Genomic DNA, 18666 nt, shown 5'->3' with positions numbered 1-18666 from the left:
CAATGGCTGGCTCTTTAATGAGTGCTTAAGGAATCTTTGCCTACCCTAAAGTCATGAAGATATTCTCCTACATCTTCTTCTAAAAGCTTTATAATTTTAGTTTTTATGTTTAGATCTTAAAATAATGTTTATTGGTGGTACAAGGTGGTAGCAGAGGTGTCACAGGTAATTTTTTGTCCACAGGGATATCAGATTCTTGCAGCACCATGTGTTGTAATAATTTTCTGTTCCCCACTGCATTGTGTCGGCTCCTATGCTGCAAATCAATTGGCCATGTATGTCTGGGTCTATTTCTCTTCCACCAATCAATTCATTATCCTTAAGTCAGCAGCATAGTAAGTCTTGAATTAGTGTAAATCCTCCAACTTTATTCTTTTCAAATTATTTTGGCCACTCTTAGGCCTATGCATTTCCATATCAATTTTAAAATTATCAGTTTCCACAAAAAGCATACTGGGAATTTGATTAAAAGTAGCAGTAAATTCATAGATCAAATTGTGGAGAATTAACATCTTATTAACACTGAGTCTTCCAATCATGAATGTAATATAGTTCTCTAATCTTAACTCTTCTCAGCAACGTTTTCTACTTTTCATCATACAAATCTTACACATATTTTGTCATATGTACCCTAAATTCTTATATTTTGGATGCTATTGTAAACTGCAATGGTAATACCATGAACTTCAGTTTTGAGCTGTTTGTTGCCAATATGAAGAACAATTCATTTTTATATTTTTTTTTGTGGTCCTGATAAATTCCTTACTATGTCTAATAGTAGTTTTGAAGATGCCCTATGATTTTCTGCATACTTGATCATAGTCTGCAAATAAATACACTTTTACTTCTTCCTTCCTAATGTACATGCCTTTCTTTTTCTTGCTGTATTGCACTGGCTAGGAGTGGTAAGAACAGGTGTCTTTGCCTTGTTCCCAATCATCTTTCACATTACATGAGGCTAGCTATAGTATCTCCACAGATGCACTTTATGAGGTTGAGGAATTTTCTTTCCATTCCTAGTTTGCTGAGTTTTTATCATAAGTGGGTGTTGAATTCTGTCAATTTTCTACATTTTTTTCCTGCAAGGTCGCATATGCCTTTCCCCTTGTATTACTAACACTGTAAATTATATTAATCAAATCTCCAGTGTTAAACCATCTTTGCATTCCTGGACTAAAACCAATTTGTTCATAATGTATCATCCTTTTTATATGTTGCTGGATTTGATTTGCTAATTTTTATAAGGAAATTTTTCTTCTATATTCATGTAGGATATAAAAATCCTCTGTGCTCTATCTGCTCATCCCTCCCTCCTTCTATTATCTGGGTTCTCCAGAAAAACAGAACCAATAGGATGTACGGAAATATAGAAAGAGATTTATTATGAGGGACTGAGACGCTCTATGATTTACTGCCTGCAAGCTGGAAGCCCAGGAAAGGCAGTGGTAGTGTTCCAGCCCAAGGCTGAAGGCCTCCTGAGCCAATGATGTAGGTCCTCGTCTGAGTCCAAAGGCCTGAGAGCCAAAACACTGACATCTAGCTCCAAGGAGTGAGCAAGTCCCCCTTCCTTCACCTTTTCGTTCTATTTAGGCTCCCAATGGACTGAGTGGTGCCCACCCGCATTCCTGAGAGCGGATCTTCTTTACCGAGTCTTCTGATTCAAACATAATCTCCTCTGGAAACATCCTCACAGACACTCACAGAAATAATGTCTTACCAGCTACCTGGGCATTCTTTAGCTCAGTCAAGTTGACATCACATTCTCCCATAACCCCTAGCAAGCAGTGATCTTTTTGCCTCTGTGTTTTTGCCTTTTCCAGAATGTCATATAGTTGGAATCATAGCTTTTTCAGATTGGCTTCTTTCACTGAATAATATATTCTTAACATCCCTCCATGACTTTTCAAGGCTTATGGCTTAATTCTTCTTAGCACTGAATGTTCCATCGTCTGAATGTACTATAGTTCATCCATGCATGCACTAAAGGACATCTTGCTTCCAGGTGTCGGCAGTCATGAATACAGCTGCTGTAAAATCCATGTGCAGGCTTCGTGTGGTTTTCAGCTCCTTTGGCTAAACACCAAGGAGCACAACTGCTGGATCACAGGGTACGAGTATGTTTACGAAGAAACTTGCCAAAGTGGCTGTACCACTTTGCGCTCCCACCAGCAGGGAATCAGAGCTCCTGCCGTTCAGCATCCTTTTTATTATCTGTAGACTCTAGTGCGCTTGCAACTCATTCCTGATGTTAGCAATTTCCGTTTTTTTTTTTTTTTTGGCTAGAGGGTTATCAATTTTACTGATCTCTCAAATCAGCTTTTAGCTTTATTTTCTCTGTTTCATTCATTTCTGTTCTGGTATTTAATATTTCATTTCTGCCTCTTTGTCTAACTTGCTCTTTTTCTGTTAAGATGGCAGCTAAAGTCATTGAGACTTGTATCCTTTTCTAATATAGGTGCTTAATGCTATAAAACCTCCAAGTACTGCTTTAGCTGCATGCCACACACTGTTGTATTTTCATTTTTGGTCAGTTCAAAATAGACTTTTGATTTTTTTCTCTGACCCTTAAGGTACTGGGAAGTGTGCTAGTTTTTAATAATATTTGGAGATTTTCCAAGTGTCTGTTATTGATTTATATTATACTTGGCATGACTTGCTCAATATCCCAGAATATGGTCTATCTTGGTAAATGTTCCATGTATTCTGTTGTTGGGTAGTGTCAATTAGGCCATGACGGTTGACAGTATTGTTCAAGGTTTCTACATTATACTGTTTTTCTGTCTACTTGTTCTATCAGTTATTGAGAGGTGTGTTGAAACCTCTTACTGCAACTGTGGGTGGGTGTACTTCTTGCAGTTTTAACAGAACTTCAAAATAAAGGCCACAAAAACTGATAAAACTGGGATTAAGTTGAACCTTTTATTCATGAAATGACGCTCTATATCATCTGTAGTAATATTCTCTGTGCTGAAATCTACTTTGTCTAACATATCTATTCAGATGTCTTTCATCTATCTTACCATCCTTCTATTTTTAATGTATTCATAAAGTGAGTTTCTTATAGGCAGCATATAGTTGGATCTTGCATATTTATCTAATCTGCCTTTTAACTGTGGCATTTACATTCATTACACTTAATGTGATTACTGACATTGTTGGATTTCAATCTACCATCTTGCTGCTCTTGTTTTCCATATGTACCATCCTGGCCTTTGAAATCAAATCACAGATAAAATATTTAGGATGTGGTGCTTAAACTGTTTTGTGGTTCAGATAAAATATCTGAGTGTATACTCTGCAATATGAGACCGTCTCTCCTCTTAAGATGTGGTTTGGGAGGAAAATTCACCTTATATTTCAGAATTTTTAGTATATGCAAGTGATTCCCAAATGTATTATCTCTAATTGAGCTACATCTTCCAAGAGTCTGACCTCTATATCCAACTGCCTGTTGAACAGCTCTCCTGGGTGCTGCACAGGCAACTTTGATGTCCAGTATCTAAGGTCACACAGCTCAGGCTAAGAAACTGGGACACGTCTTGAGAGGCAGAGGACTCTACCAAGCCTACTGGGTCATGAGCTGACTCCAAGAGCATGCAACACACCTCAGACCAGAGGCCCCAATACAAGACAAAATATCCTAAATAATCAAAAGGATTTTTTATTTTAAATGTAGATAGTATCATAATTCATCAAAATAATTTATAATACTTAACTGCCTCTTATACTGTCTTATAAACGATGCCTTCTGAAGTTAAAAACATAATGTAGCTTCAGTTCTTTTAGATGATCTACTCACAACATACTAAACAATAATAGTTTTTTTTTAGCACTATCTCCTATGAAGTCTAAGAAAGGAAATCATGACAAGTTCCTGATCAGATAAAAACCACAGCATCATTAAAGAAGATTAAAAAGAGGCATAAATAAATCTGAATAGAAATATCCATTTTCCTGGGTTTTATCCTTCTGTACAAGCCCAATTCTAGGGTTAAAATGATATTCTGGTTTGCCTCTATAAGCAAGAAATTCCTTAACAGCAGCTCAGAAATAACCTTAATGTCTGGGTGAAACCAACTTCTTCACCTGTGGACACTCAGAGCTCCCATCTCTGTCAGACGCGTGTCACCTCTGCTAACACGCCCAGGCATCTCCGGGAGGACAGGGAAATGTCATCCTCTCCAAGATGACTCGACTCTACGCAACCCAGGCGTTCCTAAAGCCCCAAACTCCACACAGGAGGCAACACCTGATGAAGCACCGCTCCCGCCACAGCATCCACCTTAACCTTCCAAATGCCATTGCTGTGAAGAGGAGCCATCACAGATCGCCATGGCGACAGAGCCCTTCTGACCCAGGGGATCCACCGCTCTCAGGCACTGTCCAACTGACACCTGGTATAGCCGATTGTTTTTCTGAAAAAAAAAAAAAAAAAAAAAAAAGAAAAAGGTAGCAAGAAAAAAAATACTGCCAATTACTGGCAAAACGTGGAAATCCAGAAGAGATATGGAACATTTAAGAATTCAGACTAAGGGATACAATAGTCTCTCTTATCCAAAGATTAGTTTTCTGCTCTTTGTTGCCTGCAATACAGTACAGTAAGATACTTTCTGACCACAATCACAATTTGTATTATAGTATATTGATTTATTTTTATAGAGAAAACAAACAGGCTGTTGGGCTTTGGCAATCCTCCCACCTCAGCCTTCTCAGTGCTGGGATTACAGGTGGGAGCCACTGCACAACCACAGTATGCTGTTGTAACTGTTCTGTTCTTTAGAGTTATTGTTGTGAACCTCTTGTGCCTAACTGATGAATTTTATCACAGGTATCTCTCTAGAAAAAAAATAGAGTATATACAGGGTTTGTACTGCCTGTGGTTTCAGGCATCCACTCAGGGGGACCACTGTACTGCAATCTGAGAAGATCACCCCCAAGGTAGAAAATGAGTTCATCTGCTGCACCCCTCACTCAACCTTGTGGGTCTCTGCACATTCTCCCAACATCACCGAGCACTCCTCACCCCAAAGGTCCACTGCTGGGATCCTCCTGACCCGTGGCATTTCATGAGCCGTGGTGGGTCTGATGAGCGAGTCTCTGACATATCTAGACAAAGGAGACTATTTAAAACCAATTCATGCTCTTCATTATAAATCCAGATCTAGAGAAGAAAAAAAAATTAAATTTAGATAACGAATTTTAAGACTGAACAACATTAATTCCTGGACTGTGTAGGTGATAGAGGAGCCCAACAAGCCTCTGGCTGACCCTCTGGAGACAGAAGGGCACATGGCTGCCATTTTCATTGATTCCTCATTGGTGGGGCAGTTAGGAAGCGCATAGACTGAAACACAGATTATCTTCAGGAACACACCTGGGTGACATGGCAAGTGCAGTGAACACCTCACTCTCCAACATGCGCCATCACTATGCTCAAAAGGAATCTGTTCTCTTCTGTTCTCCTATTTACTCATTGCTTCAACTTACAGACTCCAAATGGATGTGTGCAGTGTTCACGAACATGAAGACCCTCGATCAGAGTCATAGGGAGCTGTGAGAGAATTTTCTGCAACACTGCTATTGTTTCATAGCCTGTGTGTCCAGTAAGGGACCTATTGGCCACATGCAGCTATTGTACACTTGAAATGTGACTGGTGGCTACAGAATTAGCACAACTATAAAGTGACAACACAGTACCTTTAGAATAGGATAACTCCATCACCCCAACTTATATTTTCTGGAACAAATTTTAGCTCTCATCTCACTGTGACCTCTACACCACTGAAATGTCACCACAATTTTAATACTTCCACAACACTGCCACCTCTTCTACCCAGAAGCTGCACAGAAATCCCCCCCGCCTTTTTTTTTTAGACGGGGTCTCACTCTGTCACAAGGCTGGAGTGCAGTGGCACAATCTTGGCTCACTGTAACCTCTGCCTCCCAGGTTCAACCAATCTCTCCTGCCTCAGCCTCCGGAGTAGCTGGGATTACAGGCACGCACCACCACACCCAGCTAATTTTTTTTGTATTTTTAGTAGAGATGGGGTTTTACCATGTTGGTCAGGGTGGTCTTGAACTCCTGACCTCGTGATCCACCCACCTCAGCCTCCCAAAGTGCTGGGATTACAGGCATGAGCTACCGCGCTGGGCCCCAGAAATCCCTTTTTAACCATCCCTTTTTAACCATGTTTTCAACACATGTATCACCTGAGACAGTGGGCATGAACTCTTCTGGAAGAATGTTTGAAGAAATGTCACAGTATACATTATTTACCAAAAAGTCCAAGTGGCTTTTGTTTTTTCTGAGTGACACCAACCCACCACTAAAATAAAAATGAGACACTACAGTTTATGAGATTAGACTGCTGTTACACTATGCTATTTTATCAGACACAAACGAGTTTGAAATTGCTGTTCTCAATTGAAGTCCAAGTTATTTGCTGATTTTTAGGCCCATTTTAATATTATTTAGGAGGCATACATAAGCTGAAATTAAATTATGTGAATGGAATGAACTGAAACTCTGTAGTGCTTCCCTTGGCCATTTCTAACAAATTCCTATGGCTCATAAGTCACAAGTTATTCCCTATAATATTAGAAAGTACAAATAATGGTGTAAACAATTAAAATGTTCCATGACAATGAGCAGAGGTAGGAAAAACATACAAAGAAGACGAAAGTAGCTGACTGAGGTGTCATCTAAGGCCACTCTCATCCTTCTAACCCATCTATGCCGAAGGCTGTAATTTTTTTTGGTGAAAAATCAGATCCTGGCGATGACCTTGAGCAGTAGGATACAGATAAGCCCCATAAGCTTAGTGTTCCAATAACGGAACACTACGCATAAATGGGTTAAGAAAAGCCAGAATAGTAGACACTGATGCCCTCAGGAGTGACTGCCAGCAGCTTCCCTTCTTTGGAAGCCACTTTGCAGGCACTGGCTGTGAGCTCTGAGGCCTCACTCACCTGATTTGGGTCACTGTAGTCACAGGCCTTAAGCACCACGAGGCCTCCCTTCTGACTTGGGCGGCCCTGGGCCACCAGGCATTTGTTGGTCTGGAGGTGATAGAGCTGTAAAAGAAGGCACTCAGCTCAGAATGCGGGAAGCAATCCCAGAGACGCCTCCCAAGCCTGGAGGTGGTTCTGGGCGAAATGTGAAAGGTTATTCCGGAGGTACGAATTCCAAGATATGCATTTTTAATTCCTAAGTTCTAGCCTCAGAACACAGGAGCATCAAGATAGACAAAAGTTACAATTCCAAAAGTTATTAGCAATTTTAACATGCAGGCAGTGTCAGCTAGGAATTCTAGCTGCATATACATGTTCACTAATCTATAGCAGATGAAGGAAATTAAAATGTCATCCCTGCCCTAAAGAACTTTCAAATGAAGTCAGGGATATAAGAACAACATGTGTAAAAAAGTACACAATGAAATGCAATATGCAGGCTACACTGGAGATACACAGATGACAACTATTGCAGAACTGTGAGGGCGAGACAAACAGCAAGAAGTAATAATGGTAAGGGATCAACTACATGGGCACACACTGCTCTCTTTTACTTAGAGAAAAATACCTAATACTAAACATCTTGATGCTGGGTTTTTGTTTTATTTTTGTTTTTGTTTTTTTGTCTTATTATAGAGTAGAGAGAAGAGGAAAGGGAAAAGCTCTAGGCTTCCTCCTAGCCACTGAGGGAGAGTTGGCACTGTTCTGGCAGAAGTGCCTTCTTCATAAAAGAAGGGACACTGGGCAACACAGACAGTAGATGCCCTTAGCTTTTAGAAGCCAACTCTAAGAGATGACTCAGGAGAAAGGGATGATTTTCTGGCCGGATCCCTGTGACTATATAACTGTAATGAGTTTAAGACACAAAGACAGCTAAGGAAATGTGGTTGATGAATGTGCTTTCTGCTGAGCTCAGGTGACTTCTGGGAACACCAGACGTGAAATCCCACCCCATTCCCCCACTCTGGCCCTCACTACCACCTCCGCACTATCTGTGACTTGGTTCCCAGAACTAAGAGCAAACAGCAGATCACTGCCCCATGCTCCACTTGTTTTCCTTTTTGGCCTGTCCTCTGACAATTCCATGGCCTCTGTCCAGGGTGTATTCCCATGTGCCTCTGCACTCTTGGAAACTGTCACATAACTTAGCCTCACAGAAGGCAACTATGCCGGCAAGGCAAGGATCTACACTTGAGGTCCTACACTTGCGTAGAGGAAGTTCTCATAAACAATATAATGAAAGGCAAGCTGAAGTCTGTCATTAGACTCTGTTAAATCCACAGTGTCATCTGTTAAAGCTTATGGACACTTCAAAACTTTTCATATCAAACGCTTTTCATAAGACACCTGGAAAAGACTTGCTTTCTTACCCTTCCACGCTGAAGGACTTTCGGTCGTTTTGGCCCTCTGTTGACAAAAATGGGTTGTTGGGGTTTGGCGTGGGGCCCAGATATCTGCATCTCTGGGTATATATTATCCAAATACCATTTAAATGATTTACAACCCAACTTCTTTCTCAATTCAACACGCTCACTGATATTTCCATAGCTTTTCGTCTTCAGGTCAGGTCTTAAGGAAAAATACTGCTCCTGAATTTTAAAAAAGTAAAAATAAGAAAATCAAATTTTTTGCTAAAAATGATTATACAATGATATAGGTATTTTTTACACGATGAAGTCCATTACTAACAATGATGATAACATGTACCTTAAACTGTATCTGAGAATCACTGAAACAGGCGTATATATGAGATCAGTGGGTCTCAAACTCATGAGTCTCAGTAATCGATGTTCTTAAAAATTACGGAAAACTCCCAGGAGGGTCTGCGTGTGTGGGCTGTGTCTGTTCATATTTATCATACAGAAATTAAAACAGAGAAACCTACAAATTATTAATTCCTTAAAATAATTAAAAACTCATTACAAACACAAGATTTAGTGAGAACAGTGACATTGCTTTATATTTTTGCAAACCTTTTTGCTGGCTGGCTGGCTTAAAACAAGTCAGCTAAATTCTCACATCTGCATTTAGCCTGCTGCTGTGTGTTGTTTTGGTTAAATATATATATTTTTAAGATTACAACCTATATATAATTATGGGGTTAACACTACTCCAAAATTCAATAACTTTTGAAGTTTAGTTACAACGCGGAATATGAAATCATACTAAGATTTTTACACGGTTGCATTAAAATGTACTGGTCTATTGGCTGGGCATGGTGGCTCACACTTGTAATCCCAGCACTTTGGGAGGCCAAGGCAGGCAGATCACTTTAGGTCAGGAGTTTGAGACCAGCCTGGCCAACATGGTGAAACCCCCTCTCTATGAAAAAAATAGAAAAATTAGTTGGGCACGGTGGCGCATGCCTGTAATCCCAGCTACTTGGGGGCTGAGGCTGCAGAATCACTTGAACCCGGGAGGTGGAGGTTGCAGTGAACTGAGATTGTGCCACTGCACTACAGCCTGGGCGACAGAGTGAGACTCTGACTCAAAAAAGACAAATAAAATCTCATGGTCTGTATGGCTCTCTGAATGGATCTTCCACCCGTTTTTGTAACAGCCTGCATTAATCATTTGGAAAATACTAGTCCACTGGATTGTGCTGTTCTACCAAATACTGAAAAATTTCACCATACAATATCAAAAAATTTTATATATATATATGTGTGTGTGTGTGTGTGTGTGTGTATATATATATATATATATATAAAACCACTGATCTCCTCAGTAAAGAAATTTTTTTTTTTTTTTTGAGATGAAGTTTCACTCTTGTTGCCCAGGTGGAGTACAATGGCACGATCTCAGCACACCACAACCTCCACCTCCTGGGTTCAAGCCATTCTCCTGCCTTAGACTCCTGAGTAGCTGGGATTACAGACACGCACCACCACACCCGGCTAATTTTGTATTTTTAGTAGAGACGGGGTTTCTCCATGTTGGTCAGGCTGGTCTCGAACTCCCGACCTCAGGTGATCCTCCTGCCTTGGCCTCACAAAGTGCTGGGATTACAGGCGTGAGCCACCGTACCCGGCCAAGTAAAATTTTTAAGTACTAGGAAGCTGTCAAGCTCCTGGTGGTAAATGTAAGTTTTTCAAATTCTAATTTTCACTTGAGAGCTTGAATTTTATCATTTGCAACAAATACTGTCAGTTGTTTTCATTTTCATTATTTAGTTCGTTTTACCCAAATATGAGTAATTATGGTTTGTGAGTCAGTCAGTCTTAACACATAAAAAGAGCGTTCCTGGAAAGCAGTGGCTAGCTCCGCCCACAACCCAAACAGCCGCACAAGTGTTTTTCCTTGAACCAACCACTGTACTTCAGTACGCAGCAGAAGTGCGTTCTGTGTGAGCATGCGTACTCACACAGGATACTAAAAAGGCACACTGAGATTTACTAAAATTATTATTATATCAATGACATTCAGAAATGAAACTGGCCTTTGTCTTCTGAGTGAGTGCTGGTGAAGAATGCAGTGACTACAGTATGGGTGATGATGCCTCGATTTATGCTAAGGCACTAGCCACTTTACTCGCCTGATTTTACACACTCAGTGCAATGTCAACATGGTCAAAGAGGCAAATACTGTATTAACCTCTGAAAATGATTTTAAACTGGCAGACCTCCTCAGAGAGTGGCTAGGACTGGGACCATGTGTTGAGAACTATGGTAGCCAGTGATGGTTCAGAGATGAGCATGGAATTAGACCTGAAAGTCTGGTCAAGGAGGGAGAAGGGAGATAAACAGTGCTATAGAAGAAACACCGTGGAGTCCCTACTGCCACCAAACACAGCGCACCGCTCTGTCCCTCTCACTCCAGCACACACTACAGGTCTCTGTTTACATTTTCCTCACGGTGTGAAACATTACTGTGCACTCCCTTATTCATCTTTTATCCCTCAAAAACCTAACACAGAGCCTGGCATACAGGAGGTGCACAACAAATGTTTAAAAAATAACTACACAAATACAGCAGCAGCCGGGCGCGACGGTTCACGCCTGTAATCCCAGCACTTTGGGAGGCCAAGGCTGGCAGATCATCTGAGGTCATGAATTCGAGACCACCCTGACCAAAATGGTGAAACCCCATCTCTACTAAAAAAAACAAAGTAGCCAGGAATGGTGGCACACACCTGTAATCCCAGGTACTCGGGAGGCCGAGGCTGAGGCAGGAGAATCACTTGAACCCAGGAGGTGGAGGTTACGGTGAGCCGAGATTGCACCACTGAACTTCAGCCTGGGCAACAAGAGTGAAACTCCGTCTCAAAAAAAAAAAATTCACAGCAGCATTTGTCGTAACAGTCAAAAGTGGAAACAGGCCAGGCGTGATGGCTCATATCTATAATCCCAGCACTTTAGGGAGGCCAAGGCAGGTGGATCGCCTGAGCTCAGGAATTTCACACCAGCCTGGGTAACACGGCAAAACCCCATCTCCACCAAAATACACAAATTAGTCGGGCATGGTGGCGTGCATCTGCGGTCCCTAGGGAGCTGAAGTGGGAGGATCACTTGATCCTGGGAGGCGGAGGCTGCGGTAAGCCAAAATCACGCCACTGTACTCCAGACTGGGTGATAGAGTGAGACTCTGTCTCAAAAAAAAAAAAAGTGGAAAAAGCCTAAATGTTGATCAGCTGGATGGATAAAGTAAAATGTGGTCTGTTCATACAATGGAATATTATTTGGCAATGAAAAGGAATGCAGACCCATACATGGTGCGGCACAGACAAACCCGAAAACGCTGTGCTCAACTGAAGAAGCCAGATGGAAAAGACCACGTGGTTTATGATTCCATTTGTATGAGTAGACACTTACAAAATTACAAGAGTCAGATTAGAACCAAAAAGAAGTGAAGTACTAGGTGAAGAGGGTGGGGGGAAACTAGAAAGAGTCGGCCCTAAGGTGAAGGTTAACCAAGAGAAATATGCCAGAGTGAAAAGTAAAGCAACCAAAGCTATCACTAGGCCAGTCACTACTGGCCTATCATTCATCCTTCTAAACAAGAAATTTCATCTCACCTTGTATTCATCCAACCAGACATGTGCCAGCCTCAAAGAGTTGTGTGTCATGGTGTCCTGGCCTTCAGGAGATCCATATGGTCGCCTTTTTCGGAAAATGTGTCCTACTCTAGAGCAAGGGATGATGAAAAGCTTACCGCCACACATCCAGATCTGGTCAGAAGCAAAAACACGTGTGAACAGTTGCCTCATGTTATTGTGAAACCAATGTATGAATTTTCAATGAAATTAATCTTTATTCAATAGGTGTTTATGAAACTTGGCAAGATATTTACATCTCATTAGATACAAATATTCAAACAGAAGAAAACGAGAAGGCACACATTGTTAAAAATTACCTGTCTTTATCATTACAAGGAACTGAATTCTAAAACAACGCACATAGTAAGCATTTACTACCATGTGTCTGAAATTGCACTTACCCAACTCTGTCGCTTTAACAGATCAAGAGACTTGATGTTAGGCACTTAAGGACAAGAAGTGCTTATTACCTGGTCTTCTCATTTCAGTTTCACAGGTACTTGCTTATACAATGCATATTCTTTTTTAGAAAACAGATTTTTAAATATAAAATATATAGAATAACTCCAGATTAAGATTCAAAAGACGTTAGCTCTGGTCTAAATTCTGTCCTTGACTATCTGAATTACTTTGGAGTTAAGTTCGTTTTTGTGGGACTTGATTACCTTATTTTAAAAAAATAAAATAAAAGAGACTGAACTTTTAATAATAAAATCTATTAAATAAGATGCACAATAAAATCTATTACGCCTTTAACCCTAACATTCTAAAACTTACAGAATGAAAACCTGCTTTTTTTGTTGTTGTTGTCGAGACACAGCCTTGCTCTTGTCCCCCAGGCTAGAGTGCAGTGGCACTTGGCTCACTGCAACCTCTGTCTCCCAGGTTCAAGCGATTCTCCTGCCTCGGCCTCCCGAGTAGCTGGGATTACAGGCACCCACCACCACGCCCAGCTAATTTTTTTGTATTTTTAGTAGAGACGGGGTTTCACCATGTTGGCCAGGCTGGTCTTGGACTCCTGACCTCAGGATCAGCCCACCTTGGCCTCCCAAAGTGCTGGGATTATGGGCGTGAGCCACCACGGACCCAGCCAAAACCTGCTTTTTAGAAATACTGTAGTCAATACATTTGCAGAAATACAAAAGGACATATGAACAAGTATCATGGTATTATCTGATAGGGATTCTGCTAACTGGACTAGGAGATGGTTGGGAGAAATACTGGGATATCTGCTTGGAAGGAGAAGTCTCAGCTCTCCCCTTGCCCTCTTTCTGCCTTTTCCAAAGACTGTCTGCACCATGGTCCTCTGAGCCACAGAACCCACCTACACTGTTACCTTTCAAACCTAAGCAATTGGAGAAGACAGATAATGCAAGGTGGATTTCTTCCTCAGGACAGGGGTACCTGTATACACAAAGGACTTAGTAAGCTATACACGGGGTGACGGTATAAGGCAGCATCGAACTGAGCTGTTTCTGAAAGTACAATGGGAAGCTATTAATTTTTCCAAGAGAACAGGGATGAACTAGGATGGTCTTAGGCCTCAGGGAAATCTGGTCACCCTGACTGTATGTATCAGGTAGTATCGATAAAATAAACCAACAAAAAAAGAACAAACCTTTAAATTAGCACACTAAGATATTCTAAATTTATATCCAACCATTCTTCACAACAATACTTTTTATAATTTAAATATATACACACACACACACAGAGTGGAATAACAGATACTGGAGACTCTAAAAGGTGGGAGGGGAGTGAGGGACGAAGTACCACCTATTGGGTACAATGTCCATTATTCCGGTGATGAGTGCACTAAAAGTCAGACTTTACCACCACACACTATGCACTTGTACCTCTAAATCCACAGAAACAGACTAGGTACAGTGGCTCACACCTAGAATCCTAACACCTTGGGAAGTCAAGGCAGGAGGATTGCTTGAGTCCAGGAGTTCAAGACCAGCCTGGGCAACATAGCGAGACTCGCATCTCTACAAAAAATAGAAAATTAGCCAGGTGTGGTGACATGCGCCTCTACTCCCAGCTACTTAGGAGGCTGAGAGGTGGGAGGGTTGCTTGAGCCCAGGAGTTCAAGGCTGCAGTGAGCCACTGTGCTCATGCCACTCTACTCCAACCTGGGCAGCAGAGCAAAACCTTGTCTCAAAAAAAAAATATGAATAAATATATGGCTTCTTAAATGCTTTTTCATTTTGTTGTTGTTTTCCTAGTCAATGGATCAACATGTACACTTCTGACGTTTCGAATAGATATTATCCATATCACAGATTCTGGCAAGGTAGCATTCATTAAGGACAATTTGTCAATAAAGATAATCATGGAGCACTCTGGGAGGCCGAGGCAGGAGGATCACTTGAGCCCAAGAGTTCAACACCAGCCTGGGCAACACAGTGAGACCTCATCTCTACAAAAAATAGAAAAACTACAGGCACATGCCTGCAGTCCCAGCTAATCAGGAGGCTGAGACAAGAGGATCGCTTGAGCCCAGGAGGTCAAGGCTGCAGTGAGCTATGATCACACCACTGCACTCCAGTCTGGGCGGCAGAGAAAGACCCTATCTCAAAAAATATAATAATCAAGGAGAACATAAAGAAAATATGAGATCATGGATGAAAATCATATTCCACTACACACAGTTATCAATTGAGCATGCAAAAAAATTACCCGAAATGATATTTCCAAGTTTTCTCCTCCCCAGATATCCATGCCACTATCATACTGTCCAAGTTCATGGAAATACTGTCTGTTCATGGCAAACAAACCTCCAGCCATTGTTGGTGACCTCGAAAAAGGAAAACAATTACTGTACTCATTCCACATAGTCAGTTATCTTACCTACTACTTTTTTTTAAAATACTCAGTGTCATTTTGGAACATAACTAATAAAAATTAAATTAATGATTATGAAACATGTTATCCAGTATCAGAGAATGAGCCAGGCCATACAACTGAATTTTCTAGATTGCTAATAATATGCTAGTATCTGGCATACGAAGGCTACTTTTCTAAGTCTCAGAGGTTCTTTTCCTATTATAACCATTTCTGATAGAAAGCCACCTGATATGGTCATTCCTTCTGACAATCTCACAGAGCCTTGGGGATCAAAACTGGGCTCTAAGGTCCACCAAGGAGAGACCTGGCAAACATCACACATTGGGAGTTGGACTCACACGTTAGACCAGTGGCTCTCAACTGGGATGACTGTGTCCCCAACGGTCATTTCATAATGTTGAGAGCATTTTTAGCTGTCACATCTTGATGTGTTTGTGTGGCAGGGTGCTCCCAGAATCTGGGCTGAGGTCAGGGATTCTGCTACCTATCCTAAAATGCACAAGAGGGCCCCTACAACAAAGAATTATCTGGCCCAAAATGTCAGTAGTGCCAAGGCTGAGAAGCGCTGTGCTGGACTGAGAAAAGCCGTAGACTGGTCCTCTCAGGGACTCGAGCTAGCTTCCAGTCCGCTCACTTCCTAAAACTAGACAGAGGGGAGTGTGGATTCTAGTGGGCCAAGCTGCCTGCAGAAGAGAAGCAAAATTATCTCTGCAGGGAAAAAACATCATCCCAGGTATGAATGTATTTCTATAATTTTTCATACATCATGTCTGGCACTAAGCAAAAATAAATAAGCAACAAATAAATAACCAGGCAAATGGGAAGATAAAATCATATGAAAGCAAAATGAGAGAAACAACATACAACAGAAACAGATACGCAGGGGTTTCAAATATGGAATCATCAAGCAAAGACTTTAATTGCTCAGTATATTCAAAGAAAAAGACAAGGCAGAATTTGGCAGCAAATTAGTTACTTCAAAAAAGTAACAATGTTTATACATATCCAAAAAACACTTTTTAAAAACAAGACCAAAAAAATGTAAGCAGCCAATGAGAAAGAGAATATCTTAAGGGAAGCAAAGTAAGACTAACAACGCTGACTTCCTGTCTGAAATGGTGAATGCCAGAAGGTTCTTGAATGATGCCTTCAAACGCTGAAAGAACATGCATGTCTGCCACTGCCAACCTAGAACTGGATACTGAGTAACATGTTCTTCAAAACAATGCTGAAACACAAGGACATTTTCGGAAAAACAGAGGACTAATCACTAGGAGGTCCAACTAAAGGAACGACTAAGAGTGTTCTTCAGCCAGGACGAGAGCAATCCCGGATAGAGCCTGCAGCTGCAGAAGGAACAGGGTAACATAAAGGGGAGATACTTGGGCAAGCCTGTGTGAATACTGCTATGTAAGAAATGGCTTCTGGGTTTTAAATTATATGGACAGCAACAATAACAAGTAAATTGGGGGAAAAATAACTGAAACGTGAACATTCTGAGATCCTGGCATTGTTTGGAGAAAGTACCAATTTTGATCACACTCTGGCAAATCAAGAACAAATGTTGCATTCTTTAAAAAGTTAAAATACAGGCAAACCTCTCTGAATTCAATCTACATAAGAAATTTTTAAAGAAAACAAAAATAAGAAAGAAGGGCAGATTTATATTACAGAAGATGAAACACAGATGAGAACATAAAATAATTCCTATACTATGACTTTAATAATTATACTAGCAGGAATACAACTTCAAAACCCTAATGGAAGCAAAGGCTTACGCATTAATGTTTTCCACAGCATCACTCAGGTTACCAAACAACTGAAGGTAAGTTAGTGAACAATAAATACACCACGGTGTTTGACATACCAAGAGCAAACACCACATGGGCCCTCCCAGGGCTTCCTCTGCAATGGTGGCGTGGTCTGTCTGCCTTTCTCACAAGGCTCTAAGTCCTTGAGGGGACATATAGTATCTTACTCATCAATCTTTCCTTAGGACTTGGCAGACTGCATACAATTCAATACATACTCAAGAATTTTTTAATGTACAAATTAAGTCAACACTTTTGCTCCTTACAAAGGAGGAATTATCTTTCATATCATTTTTTTCTCTTGTAAGGAACCACTGGTAGGAATTTTTCAAACAAAGGGGCGATCTTACTTTATTGGTGCAGTGGCTCCCTCCGCTTCTCCTAGCTCAGAAAGGGGGACAAGATCCCATTTGAAGTGCAGCCCCCAGTTGAACCCTCCGCGGACGACAGGGGACGAGCTGTAGGCCAGGGTGTCGGCGCTGATGATGTCGATCACTGGGCACACCACAGTATGCCGGTCCTCACGGATGGCGGCCAGCAAGGGCTGCAGCCACATCATATTCACTTCACAGTGGCTGTCCAGGAACACAAGGACTTCTCCTGGGGAGGAAACAACAGAGGCTCAGGAGAGTGTTGCAACACTCAATTTAGGCACAGCCACCCGTCCAATGGGATGATGCGGTGACACAGCACGAAACACGAACTGCCACCCTGCCAGCCCCAGACGGCTTAACTGCTGCACCACACTTCACTGCTGATGGTCAGCAAGGACGTCCCTCAGCCAGTAATGCTGCTAGCAGTGTCCTGCTGTAGTTGAGGGACCCATACAAATCACAGGCGCGCCTCTTGAGAAAACGGACAGGCAATTCACTCTCTTCAGGAAACGGAGTCAGTCTCACAGGAACAAGTCAGCTCTCTGGAAGGCCAGATATTGAGTATTTCAAGATGTTTTGGTGCCACGACAGTGGCCAGTTGTGTAGATATTTTTATTACAATTATTTTAATCAAAATATTTCGAAATTTAGCACACACTTATAATACATCTCTCTGCCTCAGTAAACAGAGTACAGAGAACACAGCTGCCTTCTCACTGGTGACGAGGAAATGCACTGTAACCATGGCTGGCTGCTGCCACACAGCAGTTCGCCCGCAGAGGGAGGTGCAGCCGGGGGCGCTGTCGGGGACGCCTCTTGCTCATTTCTGTTTCTTCCATCTCCCACCTTTCCTTTCTACTGCCCCCCACCCTCTTCGCTTCAGTGGCTCTCATCTGCCAATGGGATACACCTTTCTTCTAGCTAGCAAAATATAAATCATCAACATTTTATCCTGCACTTTAAGCTCCCTTCGATAAATGTGAGCAGAACTGAGGATTTTTTTTTTAACATATAATTTCAAATTTAAGAGCTCCATGGTTGTTCTGAGCAGTTGAGAAACTTAGAATCTCATCATCAGGTCGCATTATTGTTTTTCTAAAAGTGCACTCGGGAAATGTATCAAGATTTTACATGAACTACTTAAAGCACCAGATGTTATTTATCCAACTTCAACTAGTGATAAAAGCAGTATCTCAGTTTTCAATGATGCCCGTGAATCAGTCCCACAGATCAGTGTCTGTAAACAGCCTGAAGCTGTGGGGATGTAGGCAGCAGGCAGCTCCCCCCTGTCACTGAATGCAGAAAGGCAGAACCTCCCATATGCACATCAGTGGGGGTGAGGTGGGATCAATTCAATCATGATTGCTTAGAGGAGAAAATGGATTCAGAGCTTTTCTTATTCTAAAAGTGTTACTTTTTCCAATTAACACCAATTTAACTAAATGAAGACTATACCTGGTCACAGTGAACCTGAAACAATGACTTCCACGCAAACTGACTTGCTTCTGACAGATCCTAAACTATATCTGAATGAGGACCTGAAGAGATCATAAAGGGAAAAAAACCTAAATAACTATTGCTATCT

General features: G+C 41.4%; 1 protein-coding gene across 18 annotated transcripts in view; it reads right to left on the bottom strand.

The window, feature by feature from the left end:
- Positions 1-3645: 3645 nt before the first annotated feature.
- Positions 3646-18666, bottom strand: part of GALNT11 (polypeptide N-acetylgalactosaminyltransferase 11) — an 81469-nt gene continuing 66448 nt past the window's right edge. For all 18 annotated transcript variants that reach the window (XM_045388085.2, XM_015448310.3, XM_074036424.1 and 15 more), the window contains 7 exons: positions 17058-17307; positions 14729-14846; positions 12026-12178; positions 8382-8600; positions 6970-7074; positions 5024-5161; positions 3646-4415 (listed from right to left, as the gene is read on the bottom strand). In XM_045388085.2, the coding sequence (XP_045244020.2) occupies positions 4284-4415; positions 5024-5161; positions 6970-7074; positions 8382-8600; positions 12026-12178; positions 14729-14846; positions 17058-17307 (1115 nt within the window). In that variant the 3' untranslated portion in view covers positions 3646-4283. The remainder of the gene's footprint in view (positions 4416-5023; positions 5162-6969; positions 7075-8381; positions 8601-12025; positions 12179-14728; positions 14847-17057; positions 17308-18666) is intronic.

This window comes from Macaca fascicularis, chromosome 3, assembly GCF_037993035.2.
Source record: "Macaca fascicularis isolate 582-1 chromosome 3, T2T-MFA8v1.1".
Classification (NCBI taxonomy): domain Eukaryota; kingdom Metazoa; phylum Chordata; class Mammalia; order Primates; family Cercopithecidae; genus Macaca; species Macaca fascicularis.
Note: the sequence above shows the minus strand (reverse complement) of the source record. Positions and strands in the feature narration are given on the sequence as shown.